The 15114-nt window shown below is 39.2% G+C and overlaps 1 protein-coding gene across 4 annotated transcripts in view; it reads right to left on the minus strand.

Moving 5' to 3' along the window:
• Rspry1 (ring finger and SPRY domain containing 1) overlaps nucleotides 1-15114 on the minus strand; it is a 55590-nt gene that overhangs the window by 15630 nt on the left and 24846 nt on the right. For all 4 annotated transcript variants that reach the window (XM_021654977.2, XM_021654976.2, XM_060392193.1 and 1 more), the window contains 7 exons: nucleotides 14851-14963; nucleotides 12985-13111; nucleotides 11977-12035; nucleotides 9571-9637; nucleotides 8246-8377; nucleotides 6549-6664; nucleotides 5261-5404 (listed from right to left, as the gene is read on the minus strand). In XM_021654977.2, the coding sequence (XP_021510652.1) occupies nucleotides 5261-5404; nucleotides 6549-6664; nucleotides 8246-8377; nucleotides 9571-9637; nucleotides 11977-12035; nucleotides 12985-13111; nucleotides 14851-14963 (758 nt within the window). The remainder of the gene's footprint in view (nucleotides 1-5260; nucleotides 5405-6548; nucleotides 6665-8245; nucleotides 8378-9570; nucleotides 9638-11976; nucleotides 12036-12984; nucleotides 13112-14850; nucleotides 14964-15114) is intronic.

The raw sequence follows: 15114 nt of genomic DNA on the forward strand, positions 1-15114 counted from the left end.
CACTATTCCTAATTGTTTGAGAAAACACCAGATTGATTTCCAAAGTGGTTGTACAAGTTTACAGAACCCCTGCTCAGATGTGGCCCATGGCAGCTCAGCATCCAAGTGGGTTTCCCTAGTAAGGGGAATAGGGACTGTCTCTGACATGAACTCAGTGGCAGGATCTTTGACACACACCCCCCTCCCGGGAGGAGCAGCCTTGCTAGGCCAAGGGGACACTGCAGCCAGTCCTGATGAGACCTGATAAACTAGGGTTAGATGGAAGGGAAGAAGGACCTCCCCTATCAGTGGACTTGGAGAGGGGCAGGGAGGAGATGAGGGAGGAAGGGAATGAGGGAGGGGGCTACAGCTGGGATACAAAGTAAATAAACTATAACTAATATAAAAAATAAATAAATATATACAAAAAGTTAACTAGCCAGGCGTGGTAGTGCGTTCCTTTAATCCTAGTACTCAGGAAAAAAAAAAAGTTAACTGAACTTGACCTGTTTTGCAGAGCAGAAATGCAGCAACCTGCTAATAAACACCACCTTACTAATCTTTCCTGAGGCTGAACAAATCAGTTAATCAATCAGTAAAAATCCACCAATATTAGGATACACACTTAGAAAGTGAGAGGTCACAGACTCACACTCAGTGAGCCAGCTTACTGGCCCCATTTATCTTTACTTTCCAATGACCCAGACATATCCTTAAACATTTGTAACTTTTTTTATACTTATTTGGGTTTTATTTTTCTTTTAAGATTTATTTATTTATTATTTACACAGATTTCTGCCTGTATACCAGCTCTCAGTATAGGTGGTGATGAGGCACCACGTGGTTGCTGGGAATTGAACTCAGGACCTTTGGAAGAACAGCCAGTGTTCTTTTTTTTTTTTTCTCATTAGTTACATTTCGTTAATTCTGTTCAGCGAGTGTTCTTAACAGACGTCTGAACCATCTCTCTAGCCCCTATTTTTATTTTTTTAATTTAATTTAATTTTTTGTTCTTTGAGACAGGGTTTATCTTTGTAGTCATGGCTGTCTTGGGCTCACTTTGTAGATCAGGCTGGTTTTGAACTCAGAGATCCGCCTGCCTCTGCCTCCCTGAGTAATGGGATTACAGGTGTGCGCCACTGTGCCTGGCTTATAATTTATTATTTGAAACTATCTTGCTACCCAACCCTGGCTGGCACAGAAGTCACTATCTGGACCAACTTTGGTTTGGACTGATGGTAATCCTCCTGCCTCTGCTTCCCAAGTGTTGGGATTACAGGTATATGTTATATATGTGATAATATGCATACGTGGTGCTGTTGGAGGCCAGAAGAGGACACAGGATCTCTGTAACTGGAGTTATAAATGGTTGTGGGCTGCTGTGTGGATGCTGGGAATCATACTGGGGTCTTCTAGAAGAGTAGCAAGTGTCCCTAACAGTTAAGCAATCTCTAACCCCCTCCCCTTTTGAAGATTTATTTTATTAAATTTATTTATGTGTGTGTATGCATGTTCATGTGTGTGGGGTAGCTATAGAGCCAGAAGAGGGCATCAGATTTCCTGGAATGGAGTTACAGGTTGTGAGCTACCTTAGTTGGGAACTGAGCTTAGGTATTTTGAAAGAGCAGCAAGAGCTCTCAACAACTATGCCATCTCTCCAAAACTCATTTCTTTCTTTATGATGAAAAAAATGTCCACATACAATTGTCTTTACTTCCAGAATTTAAAATGTACATCATCTTACTCCTTCTCTTCCTCCTCCTTCCTCTTTCTCCTCCTTTTTTGGTATTTGAGACAAGATCTCTCTATTTTATGTAGCTCTGGCTGTCCTGGAAATAGCTATGTAGACTGGGATGGCCTAGAACTCAGAGATCCATTGCTTCTGCCTCTTCTTTAGGCTCTCATGTATCAAGGCTGTCCTTTAATTTCTGATTCTCCTCCTTCCACCTCTCAGGTTCTGAGATTACAGACAGGTATTACTCTGTTTGGTAACCTCCTCCCTTACATTATGTATTCCTGGCTGGTCTGAAACTCAGTATCTACATCAGACTGCCTCACACTCAGAGATCCACTTGCCTCTACCTCCCCAGTGCTGGGAATAAAGGCCTGAACCATCATGCTTTCCCTTTTTTTTTTAAATGGAAAAGGATGTGAGAGACCTGTCATGTTGGATGCTCATCTTGAAAAAAGTGTATTCATAGAATGACATATACCATAAAACTGTAGTCTGTCTATACAGGTGAAAGATTAATAATTATAAAAATAATATCATGGAAACAAAAAAAGCTTACATTTGAAAAAAGACATCCTATCTGACTTAAACAGCTTTCTTCTAACAGGAACTCAAACAGTTCCTAATTAGGGAAAACAACTCTCTTTAAAAACAAAAAAGGTCAAAATTGGGGCTAGAAGTGAAGAGAGCTTCTTTCTCTCTCAAAGGACCTGAACTTGGTTTTCAGTAACCATGCTGGGGACTCACTACTGACTTTAACCAGCTGCAGTGGATCTGATGTCTTCCTCTGGCCTCCAAATGTACCAGCATTAATGTGCACAAACTAACACACACACACACACACACACACACACACACACACAGAGAGAGAGAGAGAGAGAGAGAGAGAGAGAGAGAGAGAGAGAGAGAGAGGTGAGGGAAGAGAGAGAATCTAAAAAGTCAAAAGTCTATCACAATTTAGGGGAAAGAAAAATTCTTTTAGTCTTATTTTGATGTGCCAAATATCTACAACTCTATGGCAGAAACAGTTTTAGCCACAAGTTTCAGGGACCATTATAAAAGCTAACAGTCATTGTTATTAGTGGGACTGCTAGAAACTTTTAATAGAAAAATATAGAGAGAAGGTACTTCAATGCTACAATCCCTATTTTCTTTAGTTCTGGACTATTTTATCATTTTCAAATGAGGAGATTAAATAATCCTTTCAGATTCTCCTCAGTTTTAGGGGAGAAAGTAAAAATCTGTTGTAAAATAACAATGGTATTGAATTCAGTCTTACTCTTTATTTCCTTTTCTCAGTCCCAATTTTTCTTGCCTTTGAAATGTAAATTGTCAGGGAAAAACACTTGAAAAAAAAAAGGTTGTGGAAATAAGATGATAGACTGGAAAGAGGGCTCTTTTGTTTGTTTTGAGACAGGGTCTTACAATGTAGCTTAGCCTGAGAGACTTGCATTATCATGTCCAGCTTAATATTATTATTATTTTTTTCTGAGACAGGATTTCTCTGTGTAGCACTGACTCTTCTGGAACTCATTCTGTAGACACAGAGATCTGCCTGCCTCTTCCAGTGCTGGGATTAAAGGCTTGCTCCACCACATCTGGCTCAAGATTTTTTTCTTTTAACTTTTTTGTTTGTTTGTTTGTTTTTGTTTGTTTTTTGTTTTTTTGAGACAGGGTTTCTCTATTTTAGCCTTGGTGTCCTGGACTGATTTTTGTAGACCAGGCTGGCCTTGAACTCACAGTGATCCACTTGCCTCTGCCTCTACTCCCCCAGGATTAAAGGTATGTGCCACTGCACCTGGCTCAAGATTATTTTTTAATGTTAAAAACAGAAATCACTTTAGGATTCTATTTGGAACAGGTAGCTAGTACCCATATAACTGATAAATCAGTGTTAGAAACTAGACAATGAAATTGTTTTCCAGATCTAGTCACTTCTGACTACACAGCAGCTCAAAATAATGCTAAGCTTCCAAACACTGCAGGTTCCCTAACAAAATCAACAGCAGACTGGAGTCCAGACCTGCCCATTAGCTTTGCCCATTCGCCCTCTTCTTAGAGGTAGTCTCTTACTAGTTAAGGAGTTTTATAAAATAGTCCTAGACAAAGTTGAACTGATTTCAAATAGCTTATTTTCCCCCCAGACTTAATTCGCTTTTTTTTTCTTGTATAAAAACCCTATGTAGAACTGGGCACAGCTTCTAGGGACCATATATTCATGTTCTTGACCAGGCAGTCCCTGGTGATTGGGATTCACTTGTCTTTGGCTTTATCTTCACAAGCCCTGCAGCCTCAACCATGATTCAACCTTAGTTGTTGAATCGAGGAAGCTGGCTAGAACTGCCCAGAAGGCCCCAAGGACTGAGGGCCCTTCCTGTTGCACCAGCTTCACTGCCATTTGATGTTTTCTCAAAGAAGCTCAAATGTCTTCCAATTTGACCAACAGAAGAAAACCAATAGGGTTAGGTTTTAAAAGGGTATGTCTGAACAGGTGGGGTGGTGAGGGCCTATAATCCCTGTACTTGGGAGGCTGAAGTAGAAGGAGCACCATGAGTTTGAGGTTTGGGCCATATGATGATCTAGGTTTTATCTCTAAAGAGAAAAGCATCCACCTGACGGAAGGACCTGTAACACTCCCACACTCAGTGGTATCCTAGGCCTGCTTAGTATAGCAGATTTAGACTTTCCTTTACTTTAGAACTTTCTATAAACAAAGACAAAAAAATACTGAAATTAAATGTGCCTATTAATTATAAGGTAAAAGTCAAATGAGAAAAGTCAGGCAGTATTTAATGCTATGGAAAGCGAATTTATTCAAGGTTTCTTTTTAAAGATGCATTTTTATTTATGTATATGTTAGTGTGTATGTGTCACATGTGGGTGGATGCCCATAGGGGGGCAGAGTTTTACTGTTAGATCTCCTGGAGCTGAAATTACAAGTGGTTGTTAGCAGCTTTATGAGGTTATAGGAACCAAAATCAGGTCCTCTGGGATGAGAAGGAAGCACTTTTAACCACTGAGTCATTTCTCCAGTCCCCAGAAGGTTCCAAAGCTTAATCTCAAGGTAAAAATCATCCGTTGGCAGTTTGTCGGTGGTTGTGTCCCCCTTTAATCCCACCACTTGGGAGGTAGAGGCAAGTGGCTCTTTGAGTTTGAGGCTAGCCTGATCTATAGAGTGAGTTCCAGGATAAAAGGGCTACACACAGAAAGCTTTTCTCAACAAACAAACAAAACAAAAACAAGAAAAAAAATCATCCCTTGTCATAATGCGATAACTGATCCCAGATATGGCTGGGACTACAGAAAAGCCATAAAGACAAATTCTAGATAGGAAATTAAGGTGAACTTATAACTCAAGAAAAAACTCAGAGGCTAAGAAGTATTTCCATTTGTTTCTTATTTAGAAACAGTACACCAAATGACTGTGAGGAATAGGGCACCACCCAGTCACTGAGCAAACCTATTTGAAAAATAAGCACATCTGAGTATCTCTACCCATCCACCAGAAGCAAGCTGCTGCTGCTTCCTTTGCTGACCCCAGGTACTCACGTGATTGAGAAACTTGCTGTCTCGGGTAGCCCAGCCAATCTGCATGACACCAGAAGTGACCACTGTTACTTCGTAGTACCACACCCCAGTGTCCACACAAAAAGTGCAGCGTACACTCTCGAAGGAGGAGGCATCACAGCGAGCCTGGCAGAACCAAGGAGTACAAATCAATCCATCAGTGCCTGAAGACCACGTAACTGGCATAGAGAAGGCTGGACAGCCTTTTACTTATTAAGCTCTTGGTGGGGCTACCATGGTCCATCTTCAGTGATGTACAAAAGCATAAAACTCAGGGAGGCAGCCCTTTTATTATTTTAGTTTGACTTTCAGGTTTTCAAAGATGGCTGCAACTTCAACTAGTCAAAATTCCTGGCTCTGTTTTTCAGTATGTAGAGAGCTTGCTTTGAAATCAGAATCTTTATAAATGCACAAACATTGCCTTCATTAGATAAAGATGGGGAAGGGATTACATGTTACCTACATATAATCCAAAGCAAAAAAAAAATGACAGAAGGGATATGGCAACTATTGTTTAAACTGTACTTCAATCCTGAAATGCTAAGGACTGTGTTATTCTCCTATATAAGCAGTGTTCCTCCAACCTGCATTATTGGCAATATTCAACATATGAGAAAAGCACCAGGTCCAGTGGAATTGTTATGTGGGCATTTATACAGGAGCAACTTCTTTGGGAAACACTTGACATTGTACTTTTAATTAAGGAAAATGGTGAAGATTAAAAACAGATACAGAGCTAGAGAGATAGCTCAGCAGTTAAGAGCACTGGTTACTTGTCCAAAGCATGTGGGTTTGATTCCCAGCATCCACATGGCTCACAAATGTAACTCCAGATCCAGGGGATCCGATGTCTTCTTCTGGTCTTTACAGGCACCAGGCAAGCAAACAGTACATAGACATACATTCAGGCAAAACATTCAAATATATAACGATTTTTTTTAAAGGTTTAAAACATATATTTGTCTAGGGCTGTAACTCAGTAATAGAGCACTCATTCAGCAATTGTGAGCATTAAAAACAAACAATGCAGACATATTTAAACCAGTCATAAGCACTGCAGTGCTACAATAGAAGCTGTAACATGTGAGATGTAACAGAATAGCTAACATCTAGAAGCATTCTCTATCCTTACTGCTTTTACCTCTAATCACTCTTCAGCTACAAGAAAATATTCTACCTATTCTGTTAGACATTGCTCTTATTCTTAAGCAGGGCACGAAAAATGGGGACAAAGTAATCTTAGCCCTGAAAAGGTCTGTGAAAGCTTTACCTCCAAGCCATGAGGTGAGATCTTCAAGTACTCGCTGACATCATTGCTGTTCAGCATCGCCCTAATGTTATTCAAGTCCACTTTCTCGTAGGTTAGTTGTCGACCTTCTTTTAAAACTGAAAAAGAAAAAGTGATCATATTTCCTAAAGCAGGCTATAATGGTTTGGAAAAAAGGGAAAACTACTACTATCATCTCTAGCTGTCACACTTGTCAAGGAATGAAAAACTCATAGGGCTTAGCATCTTAGCTCTACTATTCCATAGGCTAAGCAAATGTAAAAAAAAAAAAAAAGGCAGCACGGTGAGCATGGTGTTTCCAGTCTCTGTATCTATTATAGTGACAAGAAAATTCCAAAGTTCAGGTCTCACTATGTAGCCCTGACTGGTCTAGAACTTGCCAGGTAGACCAGGTCATTCTTGAACTAACAGAGGTCTACCTGTTTCCATCTCCCAAGCACAGGATTAAAAGCGTGTACTATAACACCTGGATTAGATGGTTTTGTTTTTTTTGAAGCACCATCTACTGTAGCTCAGGTTAGATTTAAACTCACTATGTAGCTGAAGATGACCTTGAGCTTCTGTTCCTCTTACATTTGCTTCTCAAATGCTAAGATTATAGCTATGTGTCATCATGCCCAGCTTCCAAATTGATTTACTCAGAATTACTCTTTAGCTAACACTATATTGCTGTGTTCCATGTTAGAGCAAGACCTGAATGTTATGTGTTCACCTGTGCATTAGCACAGTGCTAGCAACAGAGATAGGTAATAACAAAGCAACCTGGTTTGTATTACAAGAGCCTTTGGAAGGAAAAAATGAAAAAAAAATGTTAAAAACAACTGCCACAGTCTAAGAATTAATTAGGGTTTGAAGAGACCATCTGAAGTAAGGACAAGAGTACAAAGAAGGTAAACAGACTGGGGACATAGCTCACTGGTAGATGCTTTCCCAGCAGGAGCAACGTTCTAGGATCTATCCCTAAAAATTATATTAAATTAAATTTTAAACAAAGTTATTCTGGCTTTTTTGTTTCCTGGCCTCCCTGATTTGGCTCTTTTACCCACCTTCCTGCTACAGAAAACTAAGATCTATAAAAGTATGAACCAAAATAAGTAATTCTTCCCATGAAGTTATTCATGTCAGACATTTTGTCACATGATAACAAAAATTCCACACATGTACACATAAAATGAAAGTACAAGTATGAACATGGCCAGAAGTGGAGCTAGCAGGACCTAGTTGTAGACAGTAAGGAAAAGTGTGCGTTCTTGGACAGAGCTATATAGTTAAGGAATTTGACTCGGCAGGTGTCGGTAAAGGCCTGTGAACTGGGAATGCTGAAGTTGGAAGCATTCCCGTTAACGCTCATTTGGAAGGTGCCTAGAATACTTTTTTATTAGAGTATAGAGAAGCTTACTAAGAAGAACTCTCACTCATTACAGCAAAAGCAAGGCTGTTTACCCTACTGAAGACACGGATTTATAAATGTAAAGAATTTGGCTGGTGAGATGGCTCAGCAGGTAAGGCTACTTGTCTAATAACCTGGAGCCCACATAGTAGAAAAGGAGAACCAACACCTGAAATTTGTCCTCTAGCCTCTATACATATGCATACCTACCCCCAGTTCAACAGAAATAAGATAAAAATATTATATATACAAGGAGAAACCATTTGAATAAAGGACAACCCCTACTTACAGAGATTGTCTAAGCTCCACTGGGCACAGAAGCCAACTTGACGTTTCAGATAATCAGGATCATCAGCCCACAACTCCAACGTGACCAGTCGGTCACTAATACTAGATTCAGAGATAGTCAATTTATTTTCACCTGTTTGGAAAGATGAATTCCTTAGGTAACAATGAAAGAGGAGGGTATGGTGGGCAGGTTAGTGCTGATAAGGAATAAGGAGAGACAATAGAAAAATTGGAGACTAGATTAGGTTTCTATTAATGCTTCTTTCTAGGAATGACACAACCAAAGAGCTGTGGCTACTTTCTGGCAAGCTCATTAGTATTTTTTTTAAAGATTTATTTAATTTTATTTATTATTATTATTATTCTACTTTTTTTTTTTTTTTTTAAGACAGACCATCTCTATGTAGCTCTGGGTGTCTTGGAACTCACTACGCAGACCAGACTATTGCCTTGAATTTAAGAAAGCCACCTGCCTCTTCATCCTGAGTGCTGGGATTAAAGGTGTACACCATAATGCCCAGCTTAAGATTTATTTATTGCCTGGTGCGGTGGTACATGCCTGTAATCCCAGCACTCAGGAGGCAGGGGCAGGCTGATCTTTGTGAGTATGAGGACAGGCTGGTCTACAAAGCAAGTCCAGGACAACCAATTCTACACAAAGAAATCCTGTTTCAAAAACTGTGAGCTGCTCAACAATGTTGTTGCTGGGAACCAAACTCCAGTCCTCTGGAAGAGCATCAAGTACTCTTAATTGCTGAACCATCTCTCCAACTTCATGTCACTCCAATTATTTTTTAAATTTTTTTGTGTGGTTTATGTGTGTGTTTATGTCTGTGTGAATATATGCATACATGTGTGAGACATGCATGAAAGCCAGAAGAGGACACTGGATGTCCTCTTCTATCACTCTCTACCATCCCTTTTGAGGCAGGATCACTCCTTGAATTGGGAGCTTGCATTTTCTTGACTGGGATGGACGCCATAGTAATCTTCTTGTCTTTGTCTGCCTCAGAGCTGAGGTTACAGGTATTTATGGGATGCCTGGCTCTTGAGTGCTGGCATCCAAAGTCATGTCTTCATGACTGCATAGCAAGTGTTCTTAACTGCTGAGCCTTCTCCCCACCCCCTTATTGCTGAAGTTTTAGCTATGGAAGTAATTATAGTCACCATGCATGAATCTTAGCTGAGAACAATCTTTGTTTTTGTTCTTGATATACTTTGCTAGTCTTAAAACCAAAATGTATGTACATTTGATGTAGTTCAAAGTGCAGGCTCACTTTTTTACAACCAACAAAGATCATTAGTGCAAGAAGTCACTATACCTACTTGTCTGGGCAAACTTTTCCAGTGCAATCAGTGCAAAAAGCATGACAGTGGGGTGGGACTGTAACTTCTGAAAGACAACAAAAGATAAAAACAAAAGTCACCCCCTGCAGAGGCAGTAAGGTATCAATTTCATATTCTTGCTTAATATATGGCAGATTATGTATTTGGCTAATGAAGAATCAAGATAAGAGTCTCTTAATCTAGTTTCAAAAAGTCATTGTGTTAATTTATAGATAAGGATATTTCAGCAGTATCTCACAACATGTGTTATGCTATTAGACTTAGTAACATTTGTTTTAGGGCTTTGTTAACTAAAATACTATTTATGCTTACACTCATTAAAACAAGACAAAAAGAAAACTAAAATTATAGTTTAAAATGACCTTTTTAGAACCCCCAAAAGAAATAATACCAGTTCCACAATTATAAATAAAGACTATCAGTTAGCATCTTAGGTTTTGTTTGCTTGCTTGTTTGTGTGCTTTTTAAAAGATTTATTTATTTATTTATTATGTCTGCATGTACACCTGCATGTCAGAAGTGGGCACCAGATCTCATTGTAGATGGTTGTGAGCCACCATGTGGTTGCTGGTAATTGAACTCAGGACCTCTGGAAGAACAGCCAGTGTTCCTACCTCTGAGCCATCTCCCCAGTTTGTGTGCTTTTTACGACAGTGTCTATTATGTAGCTCTGGCTGTTCTGGAACTTGCTATGTAGACTAGGCTGGCTTCAAACTCACAGAGCTCCACTTGTCTCTGCCTCCTGAGTTCTGGTATTAAAGGTGGGTGCCACCAGGACCAGCGATATCTTAGTTTTAACCTAGTTTCTGCAGGAAATTCTACAGAAGCTGATGATGACAGGAGACAGACAAGAAGTATGATCTTGAGTTACATTTGAGCTTACATCACATGAGTTCCCACTTAAAGAGAGGCCTAAATGTTTAACATCTTATCTTCTCACATTCTTGCCTTCTCCTAGTTATGTTGGGAACCTGCAGATTGTTGTGGAACACGAGTGTATCCCTATGTATTTCTATGGTGCCTGTTTAAGTTCTGCAAAGATCACAGCACTGTTGCCCCTGCATCTTTAGTCTTGCACATCTTAACCCTCCTGCCTGGGTGTTCCAGTTCATGTCTCCTATCTCTGAAGACTGCCTCCTCTGATCCGATAACTGTCACTAGGCTTCTATCTATGTTGCTTTAGCCAAGAAACTCACTATGAGTTCCTAATCTTAATCTTGTGTCATGAGCTGGCTAAGCCCCATCTTCATCAGGAAGTCTCTTTCATGATTCCCACAGGCCCACTGTTACCTACACCCACCCCACTTCACCTTCTCAGAGCTCTTACAGCACTCAGACTGGAGGAAGTAATTTTGCCCTTAATCACACCCCATCATAAAGTGGAAGTTAACTGCTGTCTGAATGGTTCTAATCCTTTAACTTACAGTAAACTTTGTGAAGGTAAATAATTGTCCTTCTATTTTGGTATCTACTAGTATTCACTCAGAACTGTGTAAAGGTTACTTTAAGCACATATTATATAGGCACCAAAAAATGAATTCTTTTAGACTAGAGAGTTTTCGTTGTTGTTGTTTTGTGTTTTTTTTTGTTTTTTGTTTTTTTTTTCCGAGACAGAATTTCTCTGTGTAGCTCTGGCTGTGCTGGAACTCACTCTGTAGATAAAGCTGGCCTTGAACTTGGAGATCCACTAGCCTTTCCTCCTAAGTACTATGACTAAAGGCATGAGCCACCACTGCCCAGCTTAGACTAGAGTTTTTAAAAAGGCCAATGCTCAGTAGGCTTGCAAAAATAACATAGAAACACAGGCTAGTCAAGACTGCAATCAAGTGCTGTGAGCAACAGAAAGACACAGCTTCAGCAAACCACAGACTTCATTGGTGATGTATCAAACAATTCACCACCAACAGTTTTAAATGTGGTAGCAGTAAAGGGAAGGGTGGGCAGGAGCAGAGATTTATATACACTGGGAACCTGGCCTGCTGTTGGAATACGTGTAATTTTGTTTCCACGGTGTGTGTGTGTGTGTGTGTGTGTGTGTGTGTGTGTGTGTATAAGAGAGAGTGTATGGTAGGGTGTGTTCTCCATTATTATTTGGTAGACTGTAAGGACACACAAAAAGTCCTAGTAGCTATCTATGACTAAATTTAAAACTAGAACAACACAACTGTTATTTGCATGTAATAAATTCCTACCCATCTCTCCCCCCTGTCTCTCTCTTCTTTCTATCTGTCTCTAAACATAGGACGTGATAAATAAACAACCAGGAAACACCTACACATAAAATTCACAACTCACTCTAGCCTCTGGCACCAGGTACTACGCTAGTAATTTGGAAAAAAACATACAATTTTCTCTGAGAATAATCACCTTTGATGTCTTACTTACCAGACACTGTAGCAAATATTCCAGTATTCCTGGGCTAAGTAAACCTATGCTTGCAGGACCTAGACAAACACATAAAACACTGAATATAATGAAAAGTGTCATGCTATTTTAAATTGTTAACTAATGACAATCAGATTGTTTTTACTTGTATTCTGTACTCTGATGCACATTACTCAGGCCTCCTCTCTCAGGCTGCTTCTACTACCATTCCCATTTCACAGCTCAGCAACTGAGTCCAACAGAAAGGGAGTCCACCAGAAAGGGCTCCTTGGAAGACACGACAGTCTGGACCAGAACATGTGTTCTGATTTTGAATCCATTATTTCTCTCACTATCTATAAAGTAACTGGCTGAGATAGTCTCATGACATTTGCTGTTAATAGTTCTAAAGTGGGCAATATACATTACTATAAATGAATATAATAATTATTTGATATACTAAATTTAGTCATTTTCCTGTCATTTAAGCAAATAAATATGACAAATTTATCTTCAATCTCTCTGAAAAATCAACAAAGCTAAATTAGATTGCATTTGACTGGGTCTTTTGAGTAATTTTCTTACTCTTAGTTAATTTCTTCTTTCTTTCTTTTCTTTTCTTTTTTTTTTTTTTTTGAGACCGGGTATCTCTGTGTAGCCTTGGCTGTTCTGGACTTTATAGAGCAGGCTAGTCTTGAACTCACAATGATCCACCAGCCTCTACCTCCATGAATACTGGGACTAAAGGCATGAGCCACCATGCCTGGTTCTTTGGTCCATTTCTGTTCATTCTTTTTTGTTTTAAAAAAGGGTATCCCATAGTTTTAGCTGGTCTCTAACTCACTATGCAGGGGAGGCTGGCCTTGAACTCTTAATCCTCTTGTCTTAAAGTTCTGTAGCTATTGGTGTACATCACAAAAGGCAGCTTCTTTCCTTCTTTCTGCTATAATAGGTTTGGACAACAGTCTGTAGTGCAGATGTCTCAATGTCAAACACACAAGGCTCTTCTGTGGTGTGTACTAGAGTTACCTGCTAGTTTCTCAGCCAAGCAGCCCAGGACTGCAGATGTGTTCCTATGTTTGGCAGGGTGGCTTGAGTCCTGGCATGCTACTTCTCCATTTAAATTGAGAATTTCAGTCAATTTCTGGAGTGCATCCTATAAAAAAGTTACAAATAGATTTGATGAATATAACTCTGCAAGTTATTTTCCTAAGAGAATTTCCTAGAAACAAAGCTATAAAAAGGTATTCAATAAACTTAGAATGATCAAATAAAATTATAAAATTGCTTTAGTGGTATTATTACTGATCGAAAATTCTTGATTAAGTTTTCTCAGTGTCAGGTTCCATTTCATCCAAAATGTACCAGTTATAGCCAATACGTACTTTATACTTTTGTTTTTTGAGTCTTGGTATAACAGTCACACAAAAAGCCCTATAGATCATGGGATTTAGTATGTAGCCAGGTTGGCCTTGAACTTGTGGCAATCCTCCTGCATTAGCCTCCTGAATGCTGAGATTACAGGTATGTACAATCAAGTCCAGTTTATACTCTTGATTCATTAACCAGCCTAAACCCATTCAAATATCAATGCTTAATAAACTTGGTTATGTTAGAACATACCTAAAATCTCTGGACTCGGGAGGCTGAGGCATGAGCATTGTACAATCAAGGCTAAATTGGGCTATACAAGGCTACGTCACACAGCAACACCTTGTCTCAAAAAGAAACCAAACACACACAGTGAGACCCTGGCTTAAAACAACAAACCCTAAAACATAAAACAAAATACAATTATGACCTAGTGATGTTGAAATAAAAAGTTATTTTTCCCCCAAGACAAGGCTGCCCTGTTATTCCTTATATAGTCCTGGCTGGCCTTGAGCTCATACAGTCCTCTAAGTCAGCTTTCCACATGCTAAGATTATGGGTATAAGCCACTATATCCAATTTTTTTTTTTTTTTGAGACAGGGTGTCACGTAGTCCAGGCTGCCATTACACTTGCTATGTAACCAAACCACCAAGGCTTGCCTTGGACTCCTGGTATTCCTGCTTTAAACCTGATGAGTGCTGGGATTACTGGCATGTATTACTATGTTTGGTTTACAAAAAGCTCTATCAAGAAAGAATAAATCCCGCCAATTTTTGAGGCAAATTAAAAATAGAAACTGCTTTAAGCATAGGTAATGACCAAGCTGACAATGACTAGGCTAAAGACATTTCTCTCTGTTCATGCTTTTCTATTACAGAGCTCAAGTATCTAAGGCTTCAGCATGCAAAAAAAAAAGGTATCAGAACCCACATTTTTAAAAGTATGTATGGGCATGGTGGTATACTCCTTTAATCCCTGCACTCAGGCAAATTTCTATGAGTTCAAGGTTATCCTGGTCTACAAAGTGAGTTCCCATAAAGGTTACATAGTGATACCGTCTCAAACAAAGCAAAGCAAAGCAAAATGTGTGCATGGAGGCAGCCTGATGAAGGTACAGGGCAAAGCAATGAAATTTTAATATTTGTGTCCTACTTAGAGCATAAACTAGGCTATTCAAAGCTCTAAGTGCCTGAGTGGGACTCAAAAAGGCTTACAGAACAAAACCTTTCCTCTTAATAGAAAATCTTTGTTATAAGGAAGCTGCTTATAGACAGAAAAAAAATTGGCTCATTTTCTTCTAGTTTTCAAGTGAAAACTGTCCTTGCAAGTACAAATGTTTCTACTTTAAACATTTAAAAAATGCTAAAGTAAAACCTATTGATAGATATGACACTTCATTAGGAATAAAAATTTTCATGATTCTCATTAAAGCAGATCTCAAGTATATAAAGTACAACAAATGCTTCTGTGGTTATTCGTCCTGTGCACAGATGACAGGTCCATAAAGATCAGTTTAACTTACTTTAGTGGGCAATGGACATTCGTCTAGTAACAAGGTTATAACAGCTGGTCCCAGTGGATCTTCCAATGGAATAACTCTAATTAAAGACTGGACAACATCCAACCATCCTTCATCTAAGGGCAAACCAAGAAGATTATGTAATGGAGCCACTACTATGAAAACATACAAAAGGACTTCACATTAACACACAAACACTTTAGGCCTTTATGTGGTAGCTTTAAGAAACTAGAAGTTGACACGGGTCTACTGATACAATGGGGCCAA

This window comes from Meriones unguiculatus, chromosome 10 (assembly GCF_030254825.1).
Source record: "Meriones unguiculatus strain TT.TT164.6M chromosome 10, Bangor_MerUng_6.1, whole genome shotgun sequence".
NCBI lineage: Eukaryota > Metazoa > Chordata > Mammalia > Rodentia > Muridae > Meriones > Meriones unguiculatus.